We start from the raw sequence: 23,071 nt of genomic DNA on the forward strand, positions 1-23,071 counted from the left end.
AATGACGCAAGTCATACTCAATCTTCCGCACAAGTGCCTAAGCACTAACCACTAAGCTTCAGCTTTTGTAGTGATAGGGCCACCAGAACCGAGAAGACAGCCCTCGTTTGACTGCACTTTCTCAATCTCGCACACGTCACAGAGGATAAGAATGTTTCCAGAATGTGCACTGGAGAGGAGCGAGTGGGGGAAAAAGATGGAGGGCTATCTTTAGACTCTCACTTCTTATGAAAAGGTTTTATTTTCCCAGTGCTCTCTCTCTCTCTCTCTCTCTCTCTCTCTCATCCTGCTCACAGAGTGTGTGTGTGTGTGTGTGTGTGTGTGTGTGTGTGTGTGTTAAACCGCAGAACGCTGTTATCTGTATGCAAATGTTGTTCTTTTCTATGGAAAGGGAGCTGGTTAACAATTCAGATCAGGTTTTGAAGCAATGCAACTACCAAGAAGCGCTTTTCAAAGAGAGCTGTGCTGCAGTTTGGGGCTTTCATGGTTGTTTCATTGCAGTATTTTAAGAACAATTTTTGCAACCGGTTGATGTACCTCCAACTGGAGATTGTGCTTTGCAATACATGGAGATCATTTGTTTTGCCACCTGTTGACATTCAAATAAAAACATTTTGTATATCAATGGCTTATATTACTATGTATACCATTTATTTAAAAGTGACAATTTTTTTCAATCCAAACATAATATGTAGAGACAAATAAATAAATAAGCCAAACACAGTGTAAACACAGTGGCTGTCTGGCACTATTAAACATTGCAGTTTATTTAAGCATCCTGACCATCCCAACACAGTTTCAGCCAATGGTATCATTTTGGGATGGGAATTTGTGATTGAGAAACATATGGCAGACAGGGACTTTTTTGGAAACCTATCTAAAAATATTACATCATTAGTTTCGAAATTACACACTTCATGTTTTTAACATTTCTGAATAAGAAATAGTATATCATGCAAAGATCCTACTCCAGGATATACATTATTGTACATATAATCTACTGGGTCTGCTATTCAATGTACAACAGCATGTCAAAAGTGTGCCTAAAACCTCATCAAAGACTTCCAGTTACTGAGAAGGGTAATCAATGGCTTGGCAGATGATGTAACAGAATAACAGTGTTGTGTGCATACAGGATTGTCATTAAGTCCTCCTTGTTGTTCTCCTGTAATTTAATTCAAACTAGCTTGAACAAGCTGTCTTGCTATTGGAGAAAGGTCTCCAATATAAAGATCTTCCACAAAGCAAAGTCCCTGACAAATATGGCTCATACTAATAATAAATTAAACTTAACTAAATAACCTCAAAATTGTTTCTTCAGTCTCAGTTTTGTCAATCCCCTCTAAACCTGAACCTAAACTCCCTTTGTAAAGAATTTGCTGTTGAAATTCGTTTTCATATATATTCAAAACCAAGGTGTTATCTTATGTAACTCTTAATTTGCATCCATATATTATTTTGTATACACATAAAATAGATCTTTTCCAAACTACTCGAACAATTCAAACTGCAGGCTGATGCTGCTCTGGGGGTTTGCTGTAGATTGCCTGCAGTTGTTTGGCCCTGTCAAGGGATGCTGTGCATCCCTTTAGCAAAGTTAGCGAGGTGGAATAAGTGAAGAGCAAGTATTTACATTAGCATTCATTAGCCCCCCTGTGCAACTCAGCTAGCACTTAATGTAATTAACACATTACTGAACCCTTAAACTGCACTTCCACATCAGAGTCCACAGACTCTACCAAAAATATTTAATGTTATGTTAATCTGAATTTTAATAGTTTTTACAAATTATATTAGTAATTATTTAAAACATTATCTACTAAATCATCTTTATTTGGGGACCTTTCTCAGTAAATATTGATTATATGCAAATGCAATTATTTGTCACATCATGTTGTGTCATGTCATGTTTTGGTGTTAAATTACAATATGTTATGTTGTTGCTTTGCATTACATTATGTTATTAAAATGAGTGCTGTTAGAATGTGTTCATCCAAGTCAGCAAACTGTAGGCCATTCCTAGAGGCAATTTAATTTTCTCAGTCCACTGAAATGGGATATGACATGGATGTTAGACTGATAAGAATCTGACAGATGTAATATATGCTAAATAATGCACCATCCAATCTCTAGGTGTACTACCGTAATCTGTTCCATTATTGAAATGCACATTTATCTTTTATTACCTATTATATCTATTACCTGCAGAAGTTTACTCTGTCTGAGCTTTTGTTTGGACTACGTATGGAAAGATATTTTTTTTCTATACTAATGTTGAAGTCTACAGCCATTTCTTTATTTAGTGTTTATTTTTCACAATATATATATATATATATATATATATATATATATATATATATATATATATATATATATATATATATATAGAAAGAAAGAAAGAAAGAAAGAAAGAAAGAAAGAAAGAAAGAAAAGAAAGACATTCAGCATGCCACTGATTCCCTTGGAGAGGACATAAATTAAAGGAGATGGATTTTTCTAGAAGAAAGTGGGTTAATTTAATGTAATATTCCTTAGAATTTTTTTATTTTTTATTATTATTATAAAATTCTGTATATTTTGCCTGGAGCAGCAGTTTTCAGGTTTAGAATTCTGCATATCAAAGCATTGAAGCCAGGAATAGGTCTGTCAAGTCAATTTTAGTTGGGATCCTGCAGTGGTACACTTCTGTTAGCATGCGCCAACCCCAAGTGTATTAATCTCTTATGAGCAAGACAATGCTCAGAGCCAGTAATTCATACCATCTGCAGTCACTGTACATTATAGGTTATAGTAATTTTTTGTATGCAGTGCAGCTAATTACCACTTGGGGCAGTGACTGTAAAACTCAGTAGACCTTCTATCTGACTTGCCATAATTTTTGTGGTTGTAACCTTTTCAAACCAACTTTTCAGCAGTTAATTTCTTCACCTCCTGCAGTTTAACAACATGTGTGCTCAGGTGCCAGCCTGTGGTATGTGAGCAGATGGCATCAGCTTTTTGTCTTGAAGTCTCAGGAAATGGATGATAATTATATCATGGGAAGGCAAAGTATAAAGGTGTTGTCACCCTGTAAATATTTTTAGAGACATAAACACAACAGGAGGGCCAATTTGTCTCACTGCCTGCTGACTGGAGACAGAACAGACAAATAAATCATCAACGTTCTGGCTGTGACATTTCTGTTAGGAGAGAAACCGAACTGGCAAATGTTCTAATGCAGCATCACCGGGACCTACCGTGACTGCCTTTCTTTATCTGTAACCATGAGAGAAATGTAGAATAATGCCTCTTTGTCTCTTTTCGCATTGTTTTAGGGAACGCCGTTTTATTTTTTTTAGAAATTTCACACAATAACTCCTATTCTCTTTTTCCATTGCTTGCCCTCTCCAGTCCAAATTGAGATTAATCTCAAGCCATCTCTTGGAGTTCCAAGAGGAATTGATTTAAATACATGGCACTTGTGGCTTTTTCATCTAGTTGTGAATTCTAATGTGTAGGCCAACCGATTGCAATCTGAGTCCATTTTTATTCCTCTGTTGCAATTTTTCCTAATATTGCTTTTTGCTGTGGAACTTCAAGCATCATAATACAGAACCTGGCATGACTAAAACCTTGTAGGTAGATGTGCCTAAAGCTTTGCTCTAAAGAGGTCAATCAATGCAGTCGTTATGTACATCAGAGTATCCTTCTGCAAAGGACCATTGGTGCAGATGGCTTTCCAAAGTGGCCTGTGGCCTTGTGATTCATGTTTCAAAGGATGTTGTTTGAAAGTCTCACAATTTCCTGATATCTTTTACAGGATGTGGATTACACCTTTTGAAGGAGAGCCATTAGCATGTCTATGAAAGTAAAGCTTGGTTATCTCAGCCCGATGGATTCTAAGGTTTGGCACTCTGAAGGCATAGCCATGCATCAGGGCTCTTTTATATTTCCAGGGAAGATACTATGTAGGCTCCTAAACAACACATTCATACAGTATATGCAAGTTGAACATTTTAATTGGGATTTGCACCCTTTCAGACATACAGTAAGAGCATCAGTGAGTACAGGCACTGATGTTGGGCAATAGGGCCTGGCTCATTCCAATTCTTCCCATCAGTATTCAGTGAGGTTAAGGGGCATTGTCACAGCAGAAAATAATATATTGTCTATAAAGTCTAGAGTGGAATTAAGTGGCCGAGCCAAACCAGATAATTAAAAGGGTGTTTTCCTTTCTGCCATTTAGTGATGTCAGGCATCACTAAAGTTGCTGCATCTTACCTGCTTGTCCTACTGACCCTCACTTTCAAATAAATGATCCATCACGGCTCAATCCAGAGCATTCCCCTCCTTCAGTGCGGTGAAAGAAATGTCAGGGTATCTGTGAGTATTACCTGTCTCATTAAAATGTATTGTAGTGAATATGTTTTCTGCACATTGCACCAAATACATCTCCGTTCACAAGCCTCGGCTATTCACTGTCCAGACCGATGGAGGCCCATTTGTTCCCCGTGATTGGATTGGACCTCTCTGCATGCATGAGGGTGGAGAGCTTGTCTCCGCCTGTCTGTGTTAGCAGCCAAATATGCTCACGGCTTGGTGCCGCAGGCATGAACACCTGACAGTCTGCCATTTGATTGCTAATCATTTTCAAGCCTGTGTTTGGATTTTTGATTTAGTCTGCACACTGCCTTGGCTAAATTGAATCAATTAAATGCATGCTTGTATTCAGAGGCCACTTCCAGGAGATCAACGTCTTGATGTAACAACACAACTAGATTAATTAAATCCAATAAACAACTCAATTAAGCAAAGGAAAACTCCAGAGTCAGATGGGTTTTGTGTGTGCACTTTGTGTAAAGGACAGAATTTATTTTTGTTGTTTGTCCTCTTCTTTTATAAATGAGCAAAATTGCATTGTAGTTAAATTGGTAGAGGTTAAGACATGCCTGATTGAAATCACAGTTTGTGTTGCATTTAGAGGTGTATAGTAACAAATACTTTGTTACTATACTTAAGGACAATTCTTTTAATATTTTTACTTTACTTGAGTATAAACATTTCTTTGGACTTTTACTTTCACTTCATTAGGTTTTGAAGAGAAAATGTATACTTTTACTCTGGTAAATATCTCCAGACTCTTTTGTTACTTTTGCGACTGAACATCGCAAAAAATAACAAGCTGCATGTGTGATTCGTTTAAAGAATAATTTGAGTCAAATCTTTTACATTTGATTCCTTTGAACTGATCAAAAATATTCAAAAAGCAGTTTGAATAATTTGTTTTGCGAATCACGTATCTGAATCACAATCACTACCGAAGCGTGCACCAGATTACGTGTTCCGTTGTCTGTCTCCACTGGGGAAGACATGAAACTGCTCATGTGAGTTTATTTATTTGTTTGTGATTAATTAATTTTATATGTTTAGGCTTAAACGAAGCGTGCACCAGATTACGTGTTCCGTTGTCTGTCTCCACTGGGGAAGACATGAAACTGCTCATGTGAGTTTATTTATTTGTTTGTGATTAATTTTATATGTTTACGCTTAAACATTATGAAAACACATAATGAAGTTATGTGTGATCAGTCTCCCACCTTTCCAGGAGACCTGTTCATATAAATATCAATCACATTCGTTTAGATTTTACATTTAAACAAGGTATGGTGTTTATGAATAATTACCAGCACTCATGAAAATGTCCAACAATATTTATTTGTATATTTTATGAAGATGTAAATGGTCTTAAACTAGTTTTCTGGGGGTTGCTAAAGTGATACATTTGCTTTGTAGCACATTTATGCTACAGTATGTGGTAACAAGGGTTTTCTGGATGGTTGCTAGGGCATGCTATGCAGTTGTCCGTGTGATCTCTGCTATGTGTTTAGCGCATTGTTACAGTATATGGTTGCCAGTTTTTTTACTATGCTTTCGCTAAATAGTTTTCTGTCACGGTGAAAAATGATGGATCCAAAGGCAGAGATGACAGAAATAACAGTCTTTAATGAAGATATAACGAACAAAGGCAGTCTCTCATTAATGCACAGAGAACTGGATAGAGTAACTTAAAGAGAAGAGCAGACTCCTGTCACGATGAGAAAACAGATCAGGACTCCCTTGGAGCAGGCTTGATGACAGGAGTAGAAGTTTCAGTCGGGGAGAGAGAACCGAACAGGGTTCACATGCAGCAGCAACGGCAGGGCACGGATAATACTTCGAAGCAAGACTGATCCACAAAAACAAGACAGGGTAAGCACTAAACTGTTCAGACATGAAGGTCGTAGAAGAGGTAACGTGTGACATGCAACAATAATCCGACAAAGAATCTACCAGAACAAACACCAGATAAAGGGTGCGCACTTAGGGAAAAGTAGAAACAGGTGTCAAAGCAAATCAGCGCGAGCGCTGATTGCAGTGACTAACAGGTGCGGGTAGAGAGAGAGGCCTGCAGAACGAAGCAGAAGAGAGAGAGAGAGTGTGTGTGTTGGTGTGTGTCTGCGTGCGTGCGAGTGAGTGCGAGAATCAAAAAGGAAGAAAAACCTGACTCATGACAGTTTTATGTGTTTTTTGCACATTACTCTCTGGTTGACAGGGTTTTCTAGGTGGTTGTCAGGTTATTGCTATGCTGTTGTTACGTTGCTTAACTGTGTTTCAGCACATTCCTATGCAGTTGCCAGTGTGTTCTGGGTTGTTGCTTATTGGACCAAATGAAAGAGCCCACCCCCACAAGTCTCTGTTCTGGTCACTAATATGACTCAACTCCCTCCTTCAATGTTCCAAGTTTTATGGACTGTGGTGTACATTTACACTCATCTCATAAATATGATCATTCTGATGTGACTTAACTGTGCCATTAAAGGGATAGTTCATTTAAAAATGTAATTCTCTCATAATTTTCTCACCCTCATTTGATCCAAGATGTGTATGATATTCATTTTTTCCCTGCAGAACACAAACAAAAAAGATATTCAGAAGAATATTGCTGTTATGTAGGTAAATTCAATGTACAGTAAGTGAATGGTGGCCACACCTTTGAAGCTCCATAAAGCACATAAATGCTACGAGTAATCCATAAGACTTCAGTGGTTTCACCAATGTCTTCTGAACAGATCCAATTAGTTTTGGATGAGAATAGACCAAAATATAACTCCTATTTAGACTATAAACCTTGACATTAGCAGTCTCCTTAGTGATCAGGATTTCAAGCTTGATTTCACTTTCTATAGCGCCATCTAGGGCTCTCTGCATGCGTCAAGCACTAGAGTGTGAAATCAAGCTTGAAATCATGATCGTGCCTAGAGATTGCAATGGCAAGATATACAGTGGAAATTGGTTACAATTTAGTTTGTTCTCACCCAAACCAACTGAATCGCTTCAGAGGACATGGGTTTAACCACTGTAGTAGTATGGATAACTTTATCCTCCCTTAAGTGCATTTTGCAGCTTGGAATGTCCACCATTCACTTGCATTGAATTGACCTATAGAGCTGAAATAGTCTTCTAAAAATCTTTGTATGTGTTCTCCAGATGGAAATAAGTCATACACATCTGGGGTGGCATGAGGAGTAAATGATGAGCACCTCCATTCAAATAAGTTGCCATGGGTTTAATGTACTGTTCCGTAATTTGTGTAATTTACATGTACTTTTGATACTTAAGTCAATTTAATATCAGTTACTTTAATACTTTTACTTTAGTTATTTTCTCATGAGCTTCTTTCAATTTCCATGAAGGGATCTTTACGTTTACTCAAGTATGAAAAATTGATACTTTATACGACACTGGTTGCATTTCTAAATCAAAATTATTATTATTATTTATTTATTTATTGAAGACAAGCAGGGTTAATGTAAAACAAAGAAGGACAATGTATATTATTGTAGTTTAGCGTTAAGAACTAAAACTTGAGAACTTAGGAACCAAAACGTAGCCTTGTTGTATACAGTATTTCTAAGGTAGCATGCCAAGTGACCATTTTCTGAATGTTCTACATAGGCATCAGCTCTGTGCAGCATAACAATATTGCTCACGGGTCAGATTTGAATAGTGTTTGGCATTAGCATGTAGTTCAGATAACGTTGCAATAATCTCTTAAACTTAAAAAAACAAAATAATAATAATGCATAGCCCACACAAATATTGGGAGTAGTACATTTGTAATGTACTATCAATTTTGTATCAATACTTTTTGGTATTAAAAGCTGTGTTGCTGACAGTTGAAAATCCTAATCTATTTCTGACACGCTGCAGTGCAACTCCAGCCATTTTATTATCCTATCCATCAAAAGCTGCATTTCCATCCATCTATTTTATGCACATTTTGAAAATGCACATAAGAAATATCCTGAATGGAAAAGCTTGATATGCGAATAAACTCTCAAAATTCACATCAAATTGAATGCGCTAGGAGGAGATGGAATTTCTAGAGTTTTGCATTAGTTAAAATGCGCAGTAAAGTGATGGAAACTGCTTATTCACATGAGCGATGATGTGTCATGGCCATTTTGTAAAGTGCAATGGCAATATGCTCGTTGGATGGTATAGGTGTGAGAAGTTGACGTGACTGGCTCAACAAACAAAAGGCCCGACCATGGCACACAATTCTTCAAACTTAGACCTTTTTAGTCAAAAGTTCGTCAACCACATATCGTCATTAAAGTGGGTCATTCCACCAAGACTATTTTGAGCGTGGGCACTCCCAGGTAAATGGAGACTGCCCCTTTGGATGGTAAGGGGGGGATCCTTTTTGGTATTTCTTGCAACAAGGGGGATGGCATCCCCTCGCATTCCCCCTCAATTCGAGCCCTGGTTTTTCCAATACTGACATTATATTAATAATTAAATAACAAGTATATTTTATACCAATGGATTTCCACTGAAAATAAAGTAGGAATACAGCATACTCACCCATTTAAGAATTCCTCAAGTGTAACCTTGAGCTCACAGTTGGTTAGTCCATGTTTGCTGCACGTTCTTATTTAGAATGTTTATTTCAACGCATCCAGCTTGATTAAATTGTGCTACATAGCCCAAATAACGAGGCTGCACTTAGCAAAAAAAGAAAAAAAAAAGAAGGGGTATTTGGTATTTTGTCTGCCAGGAGAGGTCAGGCAGAGTGTGAATCCCAAGAAATAATTAATCATTAAAGGCTTTTTACATAAACTGTCATGAGGTAAACAAGTGTGGTCATAATAAAAATATTGCAATGTAAAGAATACTCAGTTGATTCTTTCTTCCATTTTCAGGTTTTTTGAGCACAGGAGACCAGGCAGCCAAGGGAAACTATGGACTTCTCGATCAAATCCAGGCTCTGCGCTGGACAAGTGAAAACATTGCTTTCTTTGGGGGTGACCCTTTACGCATTACTGTTTTTGGCTCTGGGGCCGGTGCCTCATGTGTCAACCTCCTCACTCTGTCCCACTATTCTGAAGGTAACCGTTGGAGCAATTCAACCAAAGGTACAATGCAGCGGTTTTAACTTTTGACCCTTGTTTTGTCTGCATGTTACAGCTGTTTGTGTTTTAGCTCAATTTAAAGATCTTGTCTTCTGAAATGGTGAAAGTTCATCTCTGTGTTAAACTGTCCAATGTTCACTGCATGTATTTGAAAACCATTAATCCGATTTACAACCTTAATTATGGAAAACTGAGTGTTTAAACTAGCTATTCATATAGTCATATTTGTTTAGAATACTGCAGTGCTGAGCATTAAAGGGGTGTTCCACACTGGCAGTGATTTGCATCGACAAAGTGACCTGAAGTCATTCATTTTCAATAAGAGTTATTGAGTTCCAACTTTGACCATTGGTGACACAACACAGATGAGCAGAGATGAATGTTATAATAAGGATCAGTGACGTGATGCAGTGACAACCATTGGGAGTGCAGGCTACTAGTATATACCAACAGCACAGAGAATATGCAAGCTCCAGTGATTTAATTGCTGTTAGTGTGAACACACTTTAACTTGTTACAAAAAACTGATTACCCTAAATCATATTCAAGATCATATACAAGGACATATTTTTGCTCATAACTGCACTGCTAAGACTGATCTCCCAGGGGTTGTCATGGTAACAGAATAACTAAATTTTCCTCTCTCTTGCGCTTTCTATATTTATTTTTTTCTCTCTCTCACACACACACACACACACACATTCATGACAAGTCATGACAGTTTCATGATTTTTTTATCTCAGCTCTCTGTACAAAGTCAAGTCCATCAGCATTTCCATGAATTGCATGGCCTTTGCTTTCAAGCAATTTAACATTTGCTGAACTGATTGTTTATGTGCTCCAGCTTGTATATTGAGTAGCACTTCCTGTCTACACATATTCACTGTGTTCAAAAGTCTGAAACCACATTGAAAATAATAGGATGTTTTTTGTTTTTTTTTTTCATTGAAATTTAATTTAATTAACTTAAACATTGAAACAATCAACATTTTGGATTTTGAAGCAGTTTTACAAAGAAAAATATACCAAATACAAAGAAATATTAAATTCTTAAAAACATTTCAAGTCAACTAGTAAATTTGTGGTCACAGTCTTTTGGACTCCTGTAGTATGCAGTTATGTCTCTTTGTTGATTCTGTCTTGTTTCACCAATTACAGGTCTTTTCCAAAGGGCCATAGCCCAAAGTGGGACAGCCTTGTCCAGCTGGGCTGTCAGCTTTCAGCCAGCCAAATATGCCCGCATGCTGGCAAAGAAGGTGGGGTGCAACCTCAAAGATACAATGGAGATGGTAGAGTGCCTACAGAAAAAACACTACAAAGAGCTAGTGGAGCAGGACATTCAGCCTGCACGCTACCACATCGCCTTTGGACCCGTTATTGATGGTGATGTCATCCCAGATGACCCTCAAATCCTCATGGAACAAGGGGAGTTCCTCAACTATGACATCATGCTGGGCGTCAACCAAGGCGAGGGGCTGAAATTTGTGGAACTAATTGTAGACAATGAGAATGGTGTCCAAGCCAATGATTTTGACTATGCTGTGTCAAGTTTTGTTGACGATTTATATGGTTACCCAGATGGGAAGGACATTCTGCGGGAGACGATTAAGTTTATGTACACTGACTGGGCTGACCGTCACAACCCAGAAACCAGGAGAAAGACCCTACTGGCACTGTTCACAGATCATCAGTGGGTGGCTCCAGCTGTGGCCACAGCTGACCTCCACTCCAGCTTTGGCTCTCCTACTTACTTCTACGCCTTCTATCATCACTGCCAGACAGAGCAGGTGCCACCCTGGGCTGATGCAGCACATGGTGATGAGATCCCCTATGTGTTTGGGCTGCCCATGATTGGTCCAACTGAGCTCTTTCCTTGCAACTTTTCCAAAAATGATGTGATGCTTAGCGCAGTGGTAATGACATACTGGACCAACTTTGCCAAGACTGGGTAAGTCTCTAGGCAACAGGGCATCATTTGTTAGAAATTAGCCTTGGGTTAAACAATATGGGTATCAATTAGGAAACTGGAAAGGCATTGGGATTTAAATATTTTTTTTAAATATATTTTGTTGTTAGTTTGATATTGATTACTGCACAATACCCAGTTGTTGCCAGGAAACTATGCCAAAAGTTTTTTTAAATTATTATATTGTTTAACACACTTTCATTCATAAATACTTGTTAAGATTCTCAAGGTTATGCTATATTAAATTTATGCAACTGCTTTTAATGCAACAACAATTTAGTTTGCTTCAATTTAGGTGTAATGCAGTGATTAAAGTTATGCTGATGATCATTTAAAGTGAGTGTATTGTTTATATGACATTGCAGCAGTTTGAATGATGAAATGTATGCCTGGATGTATTATGCTCTCATGGGAGGACAACAAATCAATTTGTGTGCAAATGCATAGGTTCTTCCATCAGACTTTTTCTCTCAGGCAGGTGAAATTGTCAGGAGACAGTAATGGGCACTGATCGAATATTAGTGGTCTCTATGCATCCCCTTAAGATACTGTACGAAGTCAGTAATGGGTTGTGTAATATTTATGTGAAGCTCACTTGCAAGAGGCTTAGTTTCCTCACCGATTCTAAGGGAAGAAATTATCTTTGGTTTGGGGTGTTTTCCTCATATTGAAATCTCTCTTTCCCTTGCAGTGACCCCAACCAGCCTGTTCCACAGGACACCAAGTTCATCCACACCAAGCCTAACCGCTTTGAGGAAGTGGCCTGGACACGTTACAACCAGAAGGACCAGCTGTACCTGCACATTGGCTTGAAGCCCCGTGTCAAGGAACATTACCGCGCTAATAAGGTCAACCTATGGCTAGAGCTGGTCCCTCATCTCCACAGTCTTAATGAGGTCACCCAGATAATTTCCACCACCACTAAGCTACCTCCACCTGAGGTCACTCCACGTACACCAAAGAAGATCCCGGTCAACACCAAGAGACCCTACCCCACACCTTTCCCCACTGAAACACAGGATAGCCACAATCAGAATCAGAACCAGCCCTTTCTGGTGGACCAGCGGGACTACTCCACAGAGCTGAGTGTCACCATCGCCGTGGGTGCTTCATTGCTGTTCCTCAACATCTTGGCATTTGCAGCACTCTATTACAAGAAAGACAAACGGAGGCATGAGGTTCACCGACGATGCAGCCCGCAGAGGACCACTGCCAATGAGCTACCCCATACGCAAGAGGAGGAGATCATGTCTCTACAAATGAAACACAGTGATCTCGAGCGGGAATGCCGAGAGGCTATGCACCCGCACGAGGTGGTCCTAAGAACTGCCTGCCCCCCGGATTACACACTCGCCATGCGACGTTCACCAGACGACATCCCACTCATGACGCCAAACACCATCACTATGATACCCAATAGCATGCCAGGCCTCAGCTCCTTACACCCCTTCAACAGTTACTCCAGTGGACAAAATAACACCCTACCCCATCCACACCCTCATTCACACTCCACCACGAGAGTATAGCAACACATTTTCTCACACACAAACACAAACATACACACACACATACACTCCCACAGAGTATGAGTGTACAGACAGAGAGGGCAGCTCTGAGTGAGGAATATCTTTACTTCTAGTGTTCAGAGGAACAGGAAATAAAAGTGCTGTTTTTTTTTTTTCTTTTCTCAATAGCAAAACTATGGTTTTATATTAAATGGGAGAACAAAAACAAATGCAAATGTGCAAACCAATTTCTGATTGAATGAAATACATACAGAGATGATTTTTTACTTCTTGAATTTGTGACAAATACAGGGCCATTTCCTGGAAACAACTATCAGTCTGGAATTCTTTGAGGAATGGTTTGATACAGTGACCTGGAGACGAAACAATGGAAGCACAGAGGAGATGACGTGTGGGAGGCCCTTTGTGAACAATAGAAAACATATTGTTTTCCTGAGGCACTGGATTGTAGATTACTCTCTTCAGTGCAGAGGGGAGATGCTGCTTTATTTAGGCATGCATTCTCCTCCTGGTGGAGGCATTGTAAGATACAAAATACTTCAAAAATTGGAAAAAAGAGAGAACAAGAAATCCTCAAGAATATGCACAGTTGAGACATTCACTGAATGTCTTTGAATTCTTTTTGCCAGTTTATTTTTTGGGGAACAGTTTTATTGTATAGGAACTATTTACATATCTAGATATGTACACAAAACACCCATGCTCTTTAAGCCCTTTCTGGGGGCATTGATACTGAGGAATTTGCCTCAAGAGCGTAGCGGGAAATTTATTGGCTTCCTGGCAGATACAGCTTCATCACACAAGTGCTGTCTATACTGAAAACTGGTGGACTCAAAGGGAGGCTGGATATTTTTAGCACGATGCGCATGACAATTTATCTGCTTGGTGGCTGTTCTGCTGATTAAGTCCTTATTTAAAACACACACAAAAAAATAATTTTCTTCCCCATTTGGATTTGCTTATGGAAATACTGCTCTGATTGGCTTACAGCAATTGGAATATGCTGACATGGGTGGACATGGTGGGTTCTCATTTGGAGCTGGTGGTGGGAAGGGTTTGGGATGAGCTAAATAGAATGCATTTGCAAGTAGTTTGAGTGAACCTGGTTATAAGGACTAGTTTTGTACATGTGTGTTGGTAAAAATTTTAATAGTGGTGAATCACTTGTTTGAGCTCCCAAGTGTGAGAAATTTTATGTAATTCTTTATTTGCTCATTGGAAAATTGCTCATTGCTCTTTTTTTTTTTTTACTTTTCTTATTTTTCACCTCTCGCTAGTAGTCAAACCACGTTACCTTAGAGAATTTATTACCTGTACTGTTTGATTCTCATTATTTTCTTTGCTGTGCTTTATGAGGCAGTCCATCATGCAGCAATGGATGACTATTTACTAATGCAGGGATTTATTTGGTTCGACTTCAGCACTCTGGAGTTTGACTGGTTGCGCTGCTGTTCTTGCGCCGGTATCCTCTCCTCATCCAGAACTTTCTATGATTCTCCTGAATGAGCAACACCAATGAATACCACACTGAAGTCAGGAGGACCCCTGATTAAAGAGTGTATCAGTGGCCCTTCTAATCATAAGAACCCCTTGATCATAGTGCTGAAAGCTAGCTATAGAAAAGAAAGAGAACATTAATGAGAAGATAAATGGAGAATGTGTTCAAAAGACAAAAATAAAGAACAATTGAAGGTGACAGACAGAAATCAGAAATGAACTTTGTCAGTTCTTACCTAGAAATCAATGCTGAAAGAGTGGCTGCCACTTAGTAGCCTCATTGCTGAAAGTTTGACAAGCCAGTTTCACCTGCAAATCTCTCTGTAATTGCCAGTTTTGTCCATGTGGCATTCAAGTCCTCATTTTCTAGTATTTTTTTCTTCTTTTTTGAAAACCTTGTTGTATAACTTACTACATGCTAATGATCAGCACTAATGAATCCTATACTAAAGACAGAAGGGCCCCTGGTGTGTATTATTGGGCCTTCTGATCTTAAGAGGCCCTTGATCATACAGCTTAATGCCAGAGAAGAGAATCAAGGACCAAGTCCAAGAGGGATGCTACCAATTTTTACCCTTTCTGTGGGTAGTCACGAATGGAGTTTTTAAAAGCCGAGTTATTCTCCTAACCAGCAACCACAAGGAGTGACAGGACAATTTGTTGCTTGCTTGGTTTCTTATCCTGTCGAACCGTGCCGGGTAAAATATGAAATCTCATTGATCCAAAATCCCACTCAAAATATCTGAATATTAAACATCAAATATTATCTGATTTGTGATTGTTTTGCATCACACACCTGGTTGCACCTGGTTAAGACATGGTGTAATGGCATAAGTATGAGTTTTCTCAGACATTCAGGGTCACTTGGCTGAGGAAAACCTGAAAATATAAGGGAGATTTAAATTTGTGATTTATCAGGATTGGAGAAGTCATAAAAATCATTAAAATGTTAATGTCATATTTATAGTACATTTAAATTGGTTTAATTAGGTTCAGCTTGACAATATTTATTTGGCTAGAAATTGCTATTTTAAAGTGCAATCTCTACAGTATAAAATTATATATATATATATATATATATATATATATATATATATATCATTGGAGTGGAAACCCTGGACACTATAAGCTATGTTGGTAGCAGTACAGACTTTTACATCTTAATTGAATTAATTAATAGTTGTTGAGCAAAACAATGAGGAATGAGAATGAATACCTGAGTCTCGGTGACTAGCTAGTGGTAGAGAACTAATGAGGGAAGCCAAGGAAGGGAATAAGGATGAAGGAAATGTGCTGCTCCTCTCTTGATCAACCTGTGGCACACACCATTCCTAACAATAAGTTCCCATTCAGAACGCAGTCTCCTGTGGCCGCTCCTCTCTGTTCTAATATAACCTATGACAACTGTATAGAAAGAGCATCGCTGCTCTGTATGCCAGTCCATATCTGCAGGCATACATATGCAAAGTCTACCTGCCAATATATCCCCCCTCCAAAGGAAACTCGTTTGAACGACATTCAAATGTAATGACCTGTACACCAGTGGGGCGCTCTGAGGATTCGTCTTGTGCAGGCACATGTAACAAGGAGAGATCTGGAATTCATCTGAAATTGGGTAGATCGTCACTACTCATCATGTTTCACACATACACACACATGTACATTTACTTGCATACACACACATGCCAGGATGAGCCTTGTAACTGAATGTAATGCAAGACTGAGGGCCATTTTCTTACAAAGAGCAACCAAATTTCATTATGTGTTTAATTTCTACTGGCTGACCTTAAAAGAAGATCAAAATGGCTGTTTATGAGAACTACAGAGGGTTGTTGTGATGTAGATTATTTGTCATTTTGTCTTTCTTTCTGGTTAAATAGGATTTAATCTTCTGGAGCACAATAAATGATTTTATCAAGCTCAACTTACACCAGTCTTTTTTGTTTGTTTGTTTGTTTTGCCACTGGTTTGTCAAAATCATTTTATGATGTTCAGTGTAGATTTTGTCCACCCAAGGAGTCTCTAATTGAAATTAACTCAGAAATTGACACATGCACGCTGCAACATAACTGAGACAGTCACCCATTGCAGAGCTGTCAAATTGGCAAATATCGAATTTACAGCGGGGATCAAAATTCCACTTGTGAAAATGCTTCTCATTGGCATTGGTCTAATTTACAATAATTATTTTTTTATTTATTTGAAAATATTTGAATTAGAATGTATTATGCCCCCCTTTTGCTTTAATGACAGTATGTACTCAAGCTGGCATGGACTTCACAAGTTTTTTCAAAACCTGATTATCCAGTCTGATCTCATGAAAATTAAGTGACCATGGTAAAATTTTTGCAAAACAAAATTGCTTGCTTCATTATACATTTTCTGCTGTTTTCAAGTGAAATGTCCAGTATGGGCCACCAAAAGGGAGTGAATTGGTATCGTAATCAGACAAGGTTTATGTTAGATTTAATTGGGTTTTAGAGTGTAAAACATGTCTCCCCATCCTAAAACTTTAACCTAAACCTGGCCAATAGTGTCCTTGAAGCAAAATAGAGTTAAAAAAACCAGATAACCTTACCCTAATCCAGGGGTTTTCTTTGATAGTAAGCCATTTTGAGTGTGCATTGTCACTCACACTCTGTCACGGAGATTTCATAGAGCAGCATATGTTTGAGAACACACATCCAGTTTGAGTGAGAGCCTAGGAAGTCAACATTTGAGCAGAAAGATTTGCACTCATGCAACCCGTACAAGGATTCTCTCTTGCATGATGTGCATGTGTTCACGATATTAACAGTATTATAATGGCATAGAACTATGTATGGCCTGTTCAGCTGGACTATGATCTAGTAAGCAATTAATTAAATTTATCTTCACAATACATTTTTATATTATTTATGTATGTTTTGATTTTACTTGGTGAATTAATCGTCAATCTCCGTGCCTCCCCTGACATACTCTGGTGCCCAGAGTACACAAAACCTAACCAATAGTGTCCTAAAAGCAAATGCAACACGAAAAGCTTATTTTATGTATCAAACACAATTTTGTGTTGCGTCTTTGACACTTTTGTCATACATGTTTTCTGTGTCAGAGCCTCAGTGTTTCAAGTGAAAAGACCAACACTTTGGTGAGCTACTGCACAAGTTAATCACGTTGGAAGAAGTGTGTAAATCTAGGTGAGTCTGTAATACATGTGTTGATGGGCTGCAAGGTCTCATGGCCTATCAACTTAAAAAATAAATGTTTATATCTGCTTAAATATGTGGGCCTCAAAGCCTAGACAAGGTCCCTTCAATAGGGCCCTGTGACTGTGAGATTCCCAAGCCATCTTATTTTTTCTAATAAAAAAATGAGCCACTCTTTAACAATGCTCGTATCATATTTGATACATGACTTTTAAAGCCTTTACATCATCAACATGATCAAAACGTTGCTAAAAAACTGTTATATGCAATTTACTATATGTCTACTGCCTCCTGGTGAAAGTTTCTGTGCTCTTCTGGAAGTGGAAGACTTAAATTCATTTGCAAAATGTCTGCCTTAGTGTTGTGATGCACTAATCCTTTTTTATATGAAATATTTTCTGATTTTGATAGAGTAAAAGTAACAATAATGTTTATATTGCTACTTATATTTTAAATTGAGTATTTACTGAAAGCAACGTGTGCTAACTTTTTTGTACATTATTTAATACAAAAATCGTGTTAAAAATGTGTGTATAAAATGTGATACAACCGGGTTTTGAGGTATATATCTTAATCATCATTACATTACATTTATGCCATCTCAATAATAAGAATAATAAAAAACAAGCTTTGAAAATACTGACATAACATTTTAAAAGAGATATTTAAAATGTGGACAGCTAGTTACTTTACATTTGCGGCTCACTCTGTCATTATAAAGATTTCATGGTTTTACTTTACAGGCTTTTATGATGCCATTTTACTATAACTATAACTTGAGACATCAAACATCAATATCCGTTTGTGGTGTATAAAAACATATAAGGCCATACATTTCTATAGAGCAAAAAGAGGAAGTTATTATGGCGAAACACTAATATTTGTCATCACTGAAAATCCCAAGGTGTTCTCTAAACATGCTATATGTGCATGTTTTCCCTACATTACAAACAAATAGCTTGGCTTAGGTGGTTGGGAAAATATAACATTGATATATTTTTTTATATATATTTTACAAAAGTGTGTGGAAATGTATCAATTAAACTAGATACATAAAGTGTGTTGAGACAAACTATGATTCTGGTTTGACAAAACCTTGTCTGAATGTTTAAAATAGTTCTAAATGCTTGAAGTTGAAATTTTTTACAGGTTTTACAGTCAGGAAAAACGCATGAGCATTTCAAAACAAACTCATTTGAACATTCTGTCAATGTAATGACTTAGGAATTTGTGGCCACTTTGAAAGCAAAAATTATGCATTCACAGGTACTGTAGGTTCGTTCCAAACAGAATTTCCAATCAAATAAAATGACCATTATTTTTGAGCCCCACACATTTCAGCCCTCCAAAGCTCTCAAAGTGGAGGGTGAAGTCTTTGAGGGAACACACAACAGTATATTCAGATTTTAGTGGTTATGACAGGTATTTTTTCTTTATTTGGCGCGTTACATTTATGATAAAATGTTTCTATGTGTACACTGCATTGCAACCATCTATAGATACATGATTGGTAATCACTTTTGAAAAAATTATATTTGCTAGAATAAATATATTCTAGCAAATATATGATGTCAGGAAATTGCATATGTTATCATGGTGATGCCACTGTGTAAACTTCATGTGAGCTACAGATTTTACATATATTTATAACGTTTAACTTGTGCTATGATAACAATTGCCTTAGCTGTCCATTGTGACCTGCATGATTTACTCCAGTGGGCATCAACAAATAATTGTTACTATTTTATACTAATACTATTACTAGGTTAACATTAGGTTTATGGAGCAGGGCTCTGAATGGATTTCACCAAACCCATCCATAGATGCTGTAGGAAGATATTTGTTAAATTCTTATTAAAAGTGTATGATGAAGTTAAACTATTTCATAATGTATTATTATCCCTTTAAATATATGCAAGCTTAAACATTTATCACACATTTTGTTACATGCTTTTTGTATTCATAATTTGCAGTATTTACATGGTTTATATTAATATTTTATAATGATATAATGATATTGTCTCTTTAGGAACAGTGCCTGCTTAGTAAATGTGTTTCAAATGTGCCCTAAAAAAAACTGGATTATCAATAGTCATTATCCACCCCAGATTATTATGTCTCCTGTACCTCCTGTAGCCCTTGTACCCTGAAAAAGTAGAACAAGATGCTGCCCTTGATTCAGCGCTTTGGGAACGTCTTTTAGGATTGACCAGCTGTGAATATGTGTGCAACACGTCAATGAATTTGACTAGAATTTATAGCCTCTGTTGGTGACATCATCAGAATGCACAAGTACCAGTGCTATAAATAGATGTGCCACATGTTTTTCAGGAAACAAGGGTTACAGCAAAGTTACCAGAGACGTTCCCTTATCAAAATCTGCACTCAATGCTGCGCTTGATTTAGCGCTTTGTGAACGAGAATACCCACGCCGCCGCACTGTGAGTGTTTGGACCCCTTACGGTTGTGTAGTGTGTGCTCACAAGAGCGTGAGAGGTCTCAGACCTGAGCTTGTGATGTTGACTCGAGGACATAAGAGCCCGGAGTGGCATGAACATCCAAACTATAAAATCTTATGAATGTGTGCAGATAGGACCAGCCTGCCGCATTACAAACATGCTGTAGAGGGACACCCCCAACCAAAGCTTTAGAAGAAGTGACACCCCTGGTAGAATGAGCCCTGATGCCTGCTGGCAAAGCTTGACCACGTGCCTCATAGGCCAGGGCAATAGCATCCCTCACCCAATTTGACATTGTCATTTTTTGTGGCAGCCGCCCCCCTGTTATGGCCCCCATGGCAGACGAATAGTTGCCCTGACTTACGCCACTGGTTGGTGCGGTGGACGTAGGCCTGAAGAGCATGTACTGGACACAGTCTGTGAAATTTCTCCTGATCTGGCATTATAAACGGCAGAGGACAGAAGGCTTCAAGAGTGACCGGATGTACGATCGAAAAAGGAACCCAAGGCAGGTAGTCAGGATGAGGATGCAATATTGCTTTCACCAATCCTGGGGCAAAGTCTAAGCAGGATGGCAAGACAGACAGAGCCTGCAAACCCCAATTATTTTGAAAGAAGTAATAGCCTTAAGAAAAAACATCTTCAGAGTCAGAAGCTTGTCGGACACTAACTCTAGAGGTCGGGAAGGTGCCGGCAGATGTTTTGCGTGCCCCGTCCCGAGGGGGGCTACCCCCACAAGGCTGGGTGCAAGACCGTCAGTACTTTCTCTTTTTAGAAATAATGGTCCTGAGGTCTTGCTTTGGAGGCTGCTGAGTGCAATGAGCTGATCCCCACTCTTTACGAGGGGGAGCGTGACTCGCCACACTCTGTTTTTTGGCCTCCCTTCTAGAAGGACCGGGGGGAGGCTGGCAGCCCCTCCCTCTGAGTGCAGCGAGGAAGGAATTGCACAAAGTCTTCCTCGTTTCTTTTTATCTCCCAAAACCTGGTAATGACTGTATTCATCGAGTTGCCGAAATGGCCAGAAGGTGAAATCGGGGCATCAAGAAGGAACACTTTAATGCCTGAAAGGTTTAGCCACAGATGCCTCTCCATGCTGATCAAAGCAGCCATTGAACAGCCGATAGTGCAAGCTGTCTGCTTGGTCGCACGGAGAGTTAATTCTGTGGCTCGACAAAGCTCTGAGAATGCTTCCTCGTCGATAGTACTCCCCGCACTCAGGTCCTTCAATAGATTAGCCTGGTACGCCTGTAACATCGCCATGGTGTGTAGGGCAGCACCAGCCTGACCTGCTGCTTGATAAGCTTTCCTCACAAGCATTGAGGTGGTCCTACACAGCTTTTTGGGTAGAGTTGGTCCTTTTAATGATGATGCCGAACCAGGCGAGAGATAGCCAGCGAGCATCTCTTCTACCCGTGGCATAGTCTTATACCCCCGAGCCTTAGTCATAGTCGAATATGTTGACGTCGAGGGCACAAAGCGAGCGAGTGATAGGGATGAACCCATCTCTCGCTCCTCAGCCAGATCATATGTGATCCCCATGATGAAATGTTGGGGGCTGGCTCTTGGAAGTAAGCGAGACAAGCGCGCAGCATCTTCACTGTGAGAAGCTCACAATGCTCACACCCGCCGCGCTCCAACACAAGAGCAGCGTGCTCTTCCCCCAAACAAACAAAAAAAAACTGGTGTGTGTCCGATTCAGCCATATGACGTAAACAGGGAAACACACACCGTTTGCTTTGTTTATCGCTAATTTTTCTCTTTGTCTTTCACACTTAAGTGACAGAAGAAAGAAGAAAAATATTTCTGCACACTGCCTGACAAATCTAACTCTTATCAGAGGAAAATAAAGAGTTTGAGAGGCTTGAGATGCACAACACATCACAGAGCGGTCTGAAGACAAAAAGACCTGATGATGCACCTGTGGCACATCTACTGTATTTAGCCCTGGTACTGGCGCATTCTGATGATGTCAACAACAGAGGCTATAAATTCTAGTCAATTTCATTGACATGTTGCACACATATTCACAGATGGTCACTCCTAAAAGATGTTCCCAAAGCGCTGAATCAAGCGCAGCATTAAGTGCAGCTTTTGATAAGGTACTTATATACAACAACAAAACTGAAAAATAAAGATATATTTTCAAATAAAAACATTCTTTGAATGTCTATATACTGTATAGGCAAAGCCTTTATTTGATTTACACAGGGTATTTTTAAAGTGATTTTCTAGAAATTGTGCACCATACACAAATTATTGTCTCAAACAAATATAATTTTTTTAGGGCCCTTTACAAGTTTCCAAATTCAGAATTAAAATTAATTATTATAAAATGCACACAATCTCATTCAATGTATATGTATATGTTTAAAGGTATTTAGTCCCTATATTAGCAGTCGTGTGAGAGTCATGTGAACACAGTACATGTGGAGCACCTTAATGAATTTGATAAGAAAGATTTAAAGCCTTGTGATAGCTTAATTTGAGTTTACATATAACTTTGGTAGTTGCTTCTTTTCATTAATTTGCCTTCAGTTCATGTCTTTATGGTTAGTTTTTGTGGTGCTGTATCAGTCCCCCAATCAATTGATCTGACAATTTCTCCTACTGTACATTGATTCATGTTGCAGAGGAATGTATATACATTTGTGAAATATTCTCTTGTGGGAAAATATGAAATACAAATGATTAACAAAATAGTCTTGAAAATTACTGCCAAGTAGGAAATTTGAAGTAAGACTGAGATAGAAATTAATTTATTAAGTAAAGAATTACTTTTCCTCAAAAAGTTGGAGACCAAGGGCACTGACAGAACTGTTGAGGGCAATTTCCTCCCCTGTTTGATTGAAAATCACTGTTTCCCATTATGATTTATTTTTAAACATCAAACAGTTTACCTCTGATAACCACTTTCAATTTACCGTTCTGTTTGATCAGCTATTTCTCCCATTTTTCTCTATCTGTAAGTATTTTATAACCTTTGATAATCACAGTGTATTAA

The 23,071-nt window shown here is 38.5% G+C and overlaps 1 protein-coding gene across 10 annotated transcripts in view; it reads left to right on the top strand.

Moving 5' to 3' along the window:
* The window catches only part of LOC127633080 (neuroligin-1), a 257,977-nt gene extending 242,442 nt beyond the window's left edge, over positions 1-15,535 (top strand). For 8 of the 10 annotated variants that reach the window (XM_052111966.1, XM_052111967.1, XM_052111963.1 and 5 more), the window contains 3 exons: positions 9,225-9,410; positions 10,593-11,382; positions 12,092-15,535. In XM_052111966.1, the coding sequence (XP_051967926.1) occupies positions 9,225-9,410; positions 10,593-11,382; positions 12,092-12,926 (1,811 nt within the window). In that variant the 3' untranslated portion in view covers positions 12,927-15,535. Of the gene's footprint in view, positions 1-9,224; positions 9,438-10,592; positions 11,383-12,091 lie in introns of all 10 variants that reach the window. The other 2 variants (XM_052111958.1, XM_052111957.1) reach the window with 1 other exon arrangement.
* The last annotated feature ends 7,536 nt before the right edge of the window (positions 15,536-23,071 follow it).

Source organism: Xyrauchen texanus, chromosome 39, assembly GCF_025860055.1.
Source record: "Xyrauchen texanus isolate HMW12.3.18 chromosome 39, RBS_HiC_50CHRs, whole genome shotgun sequence".
Taxonomy (NCBI): domain Eukaryota; kingdom Metazoa; phylum Chordata; class Actinopteri; order Cypriniformes; family Catostomidae; genus Xyrauchen; species Xyrauchen texanus.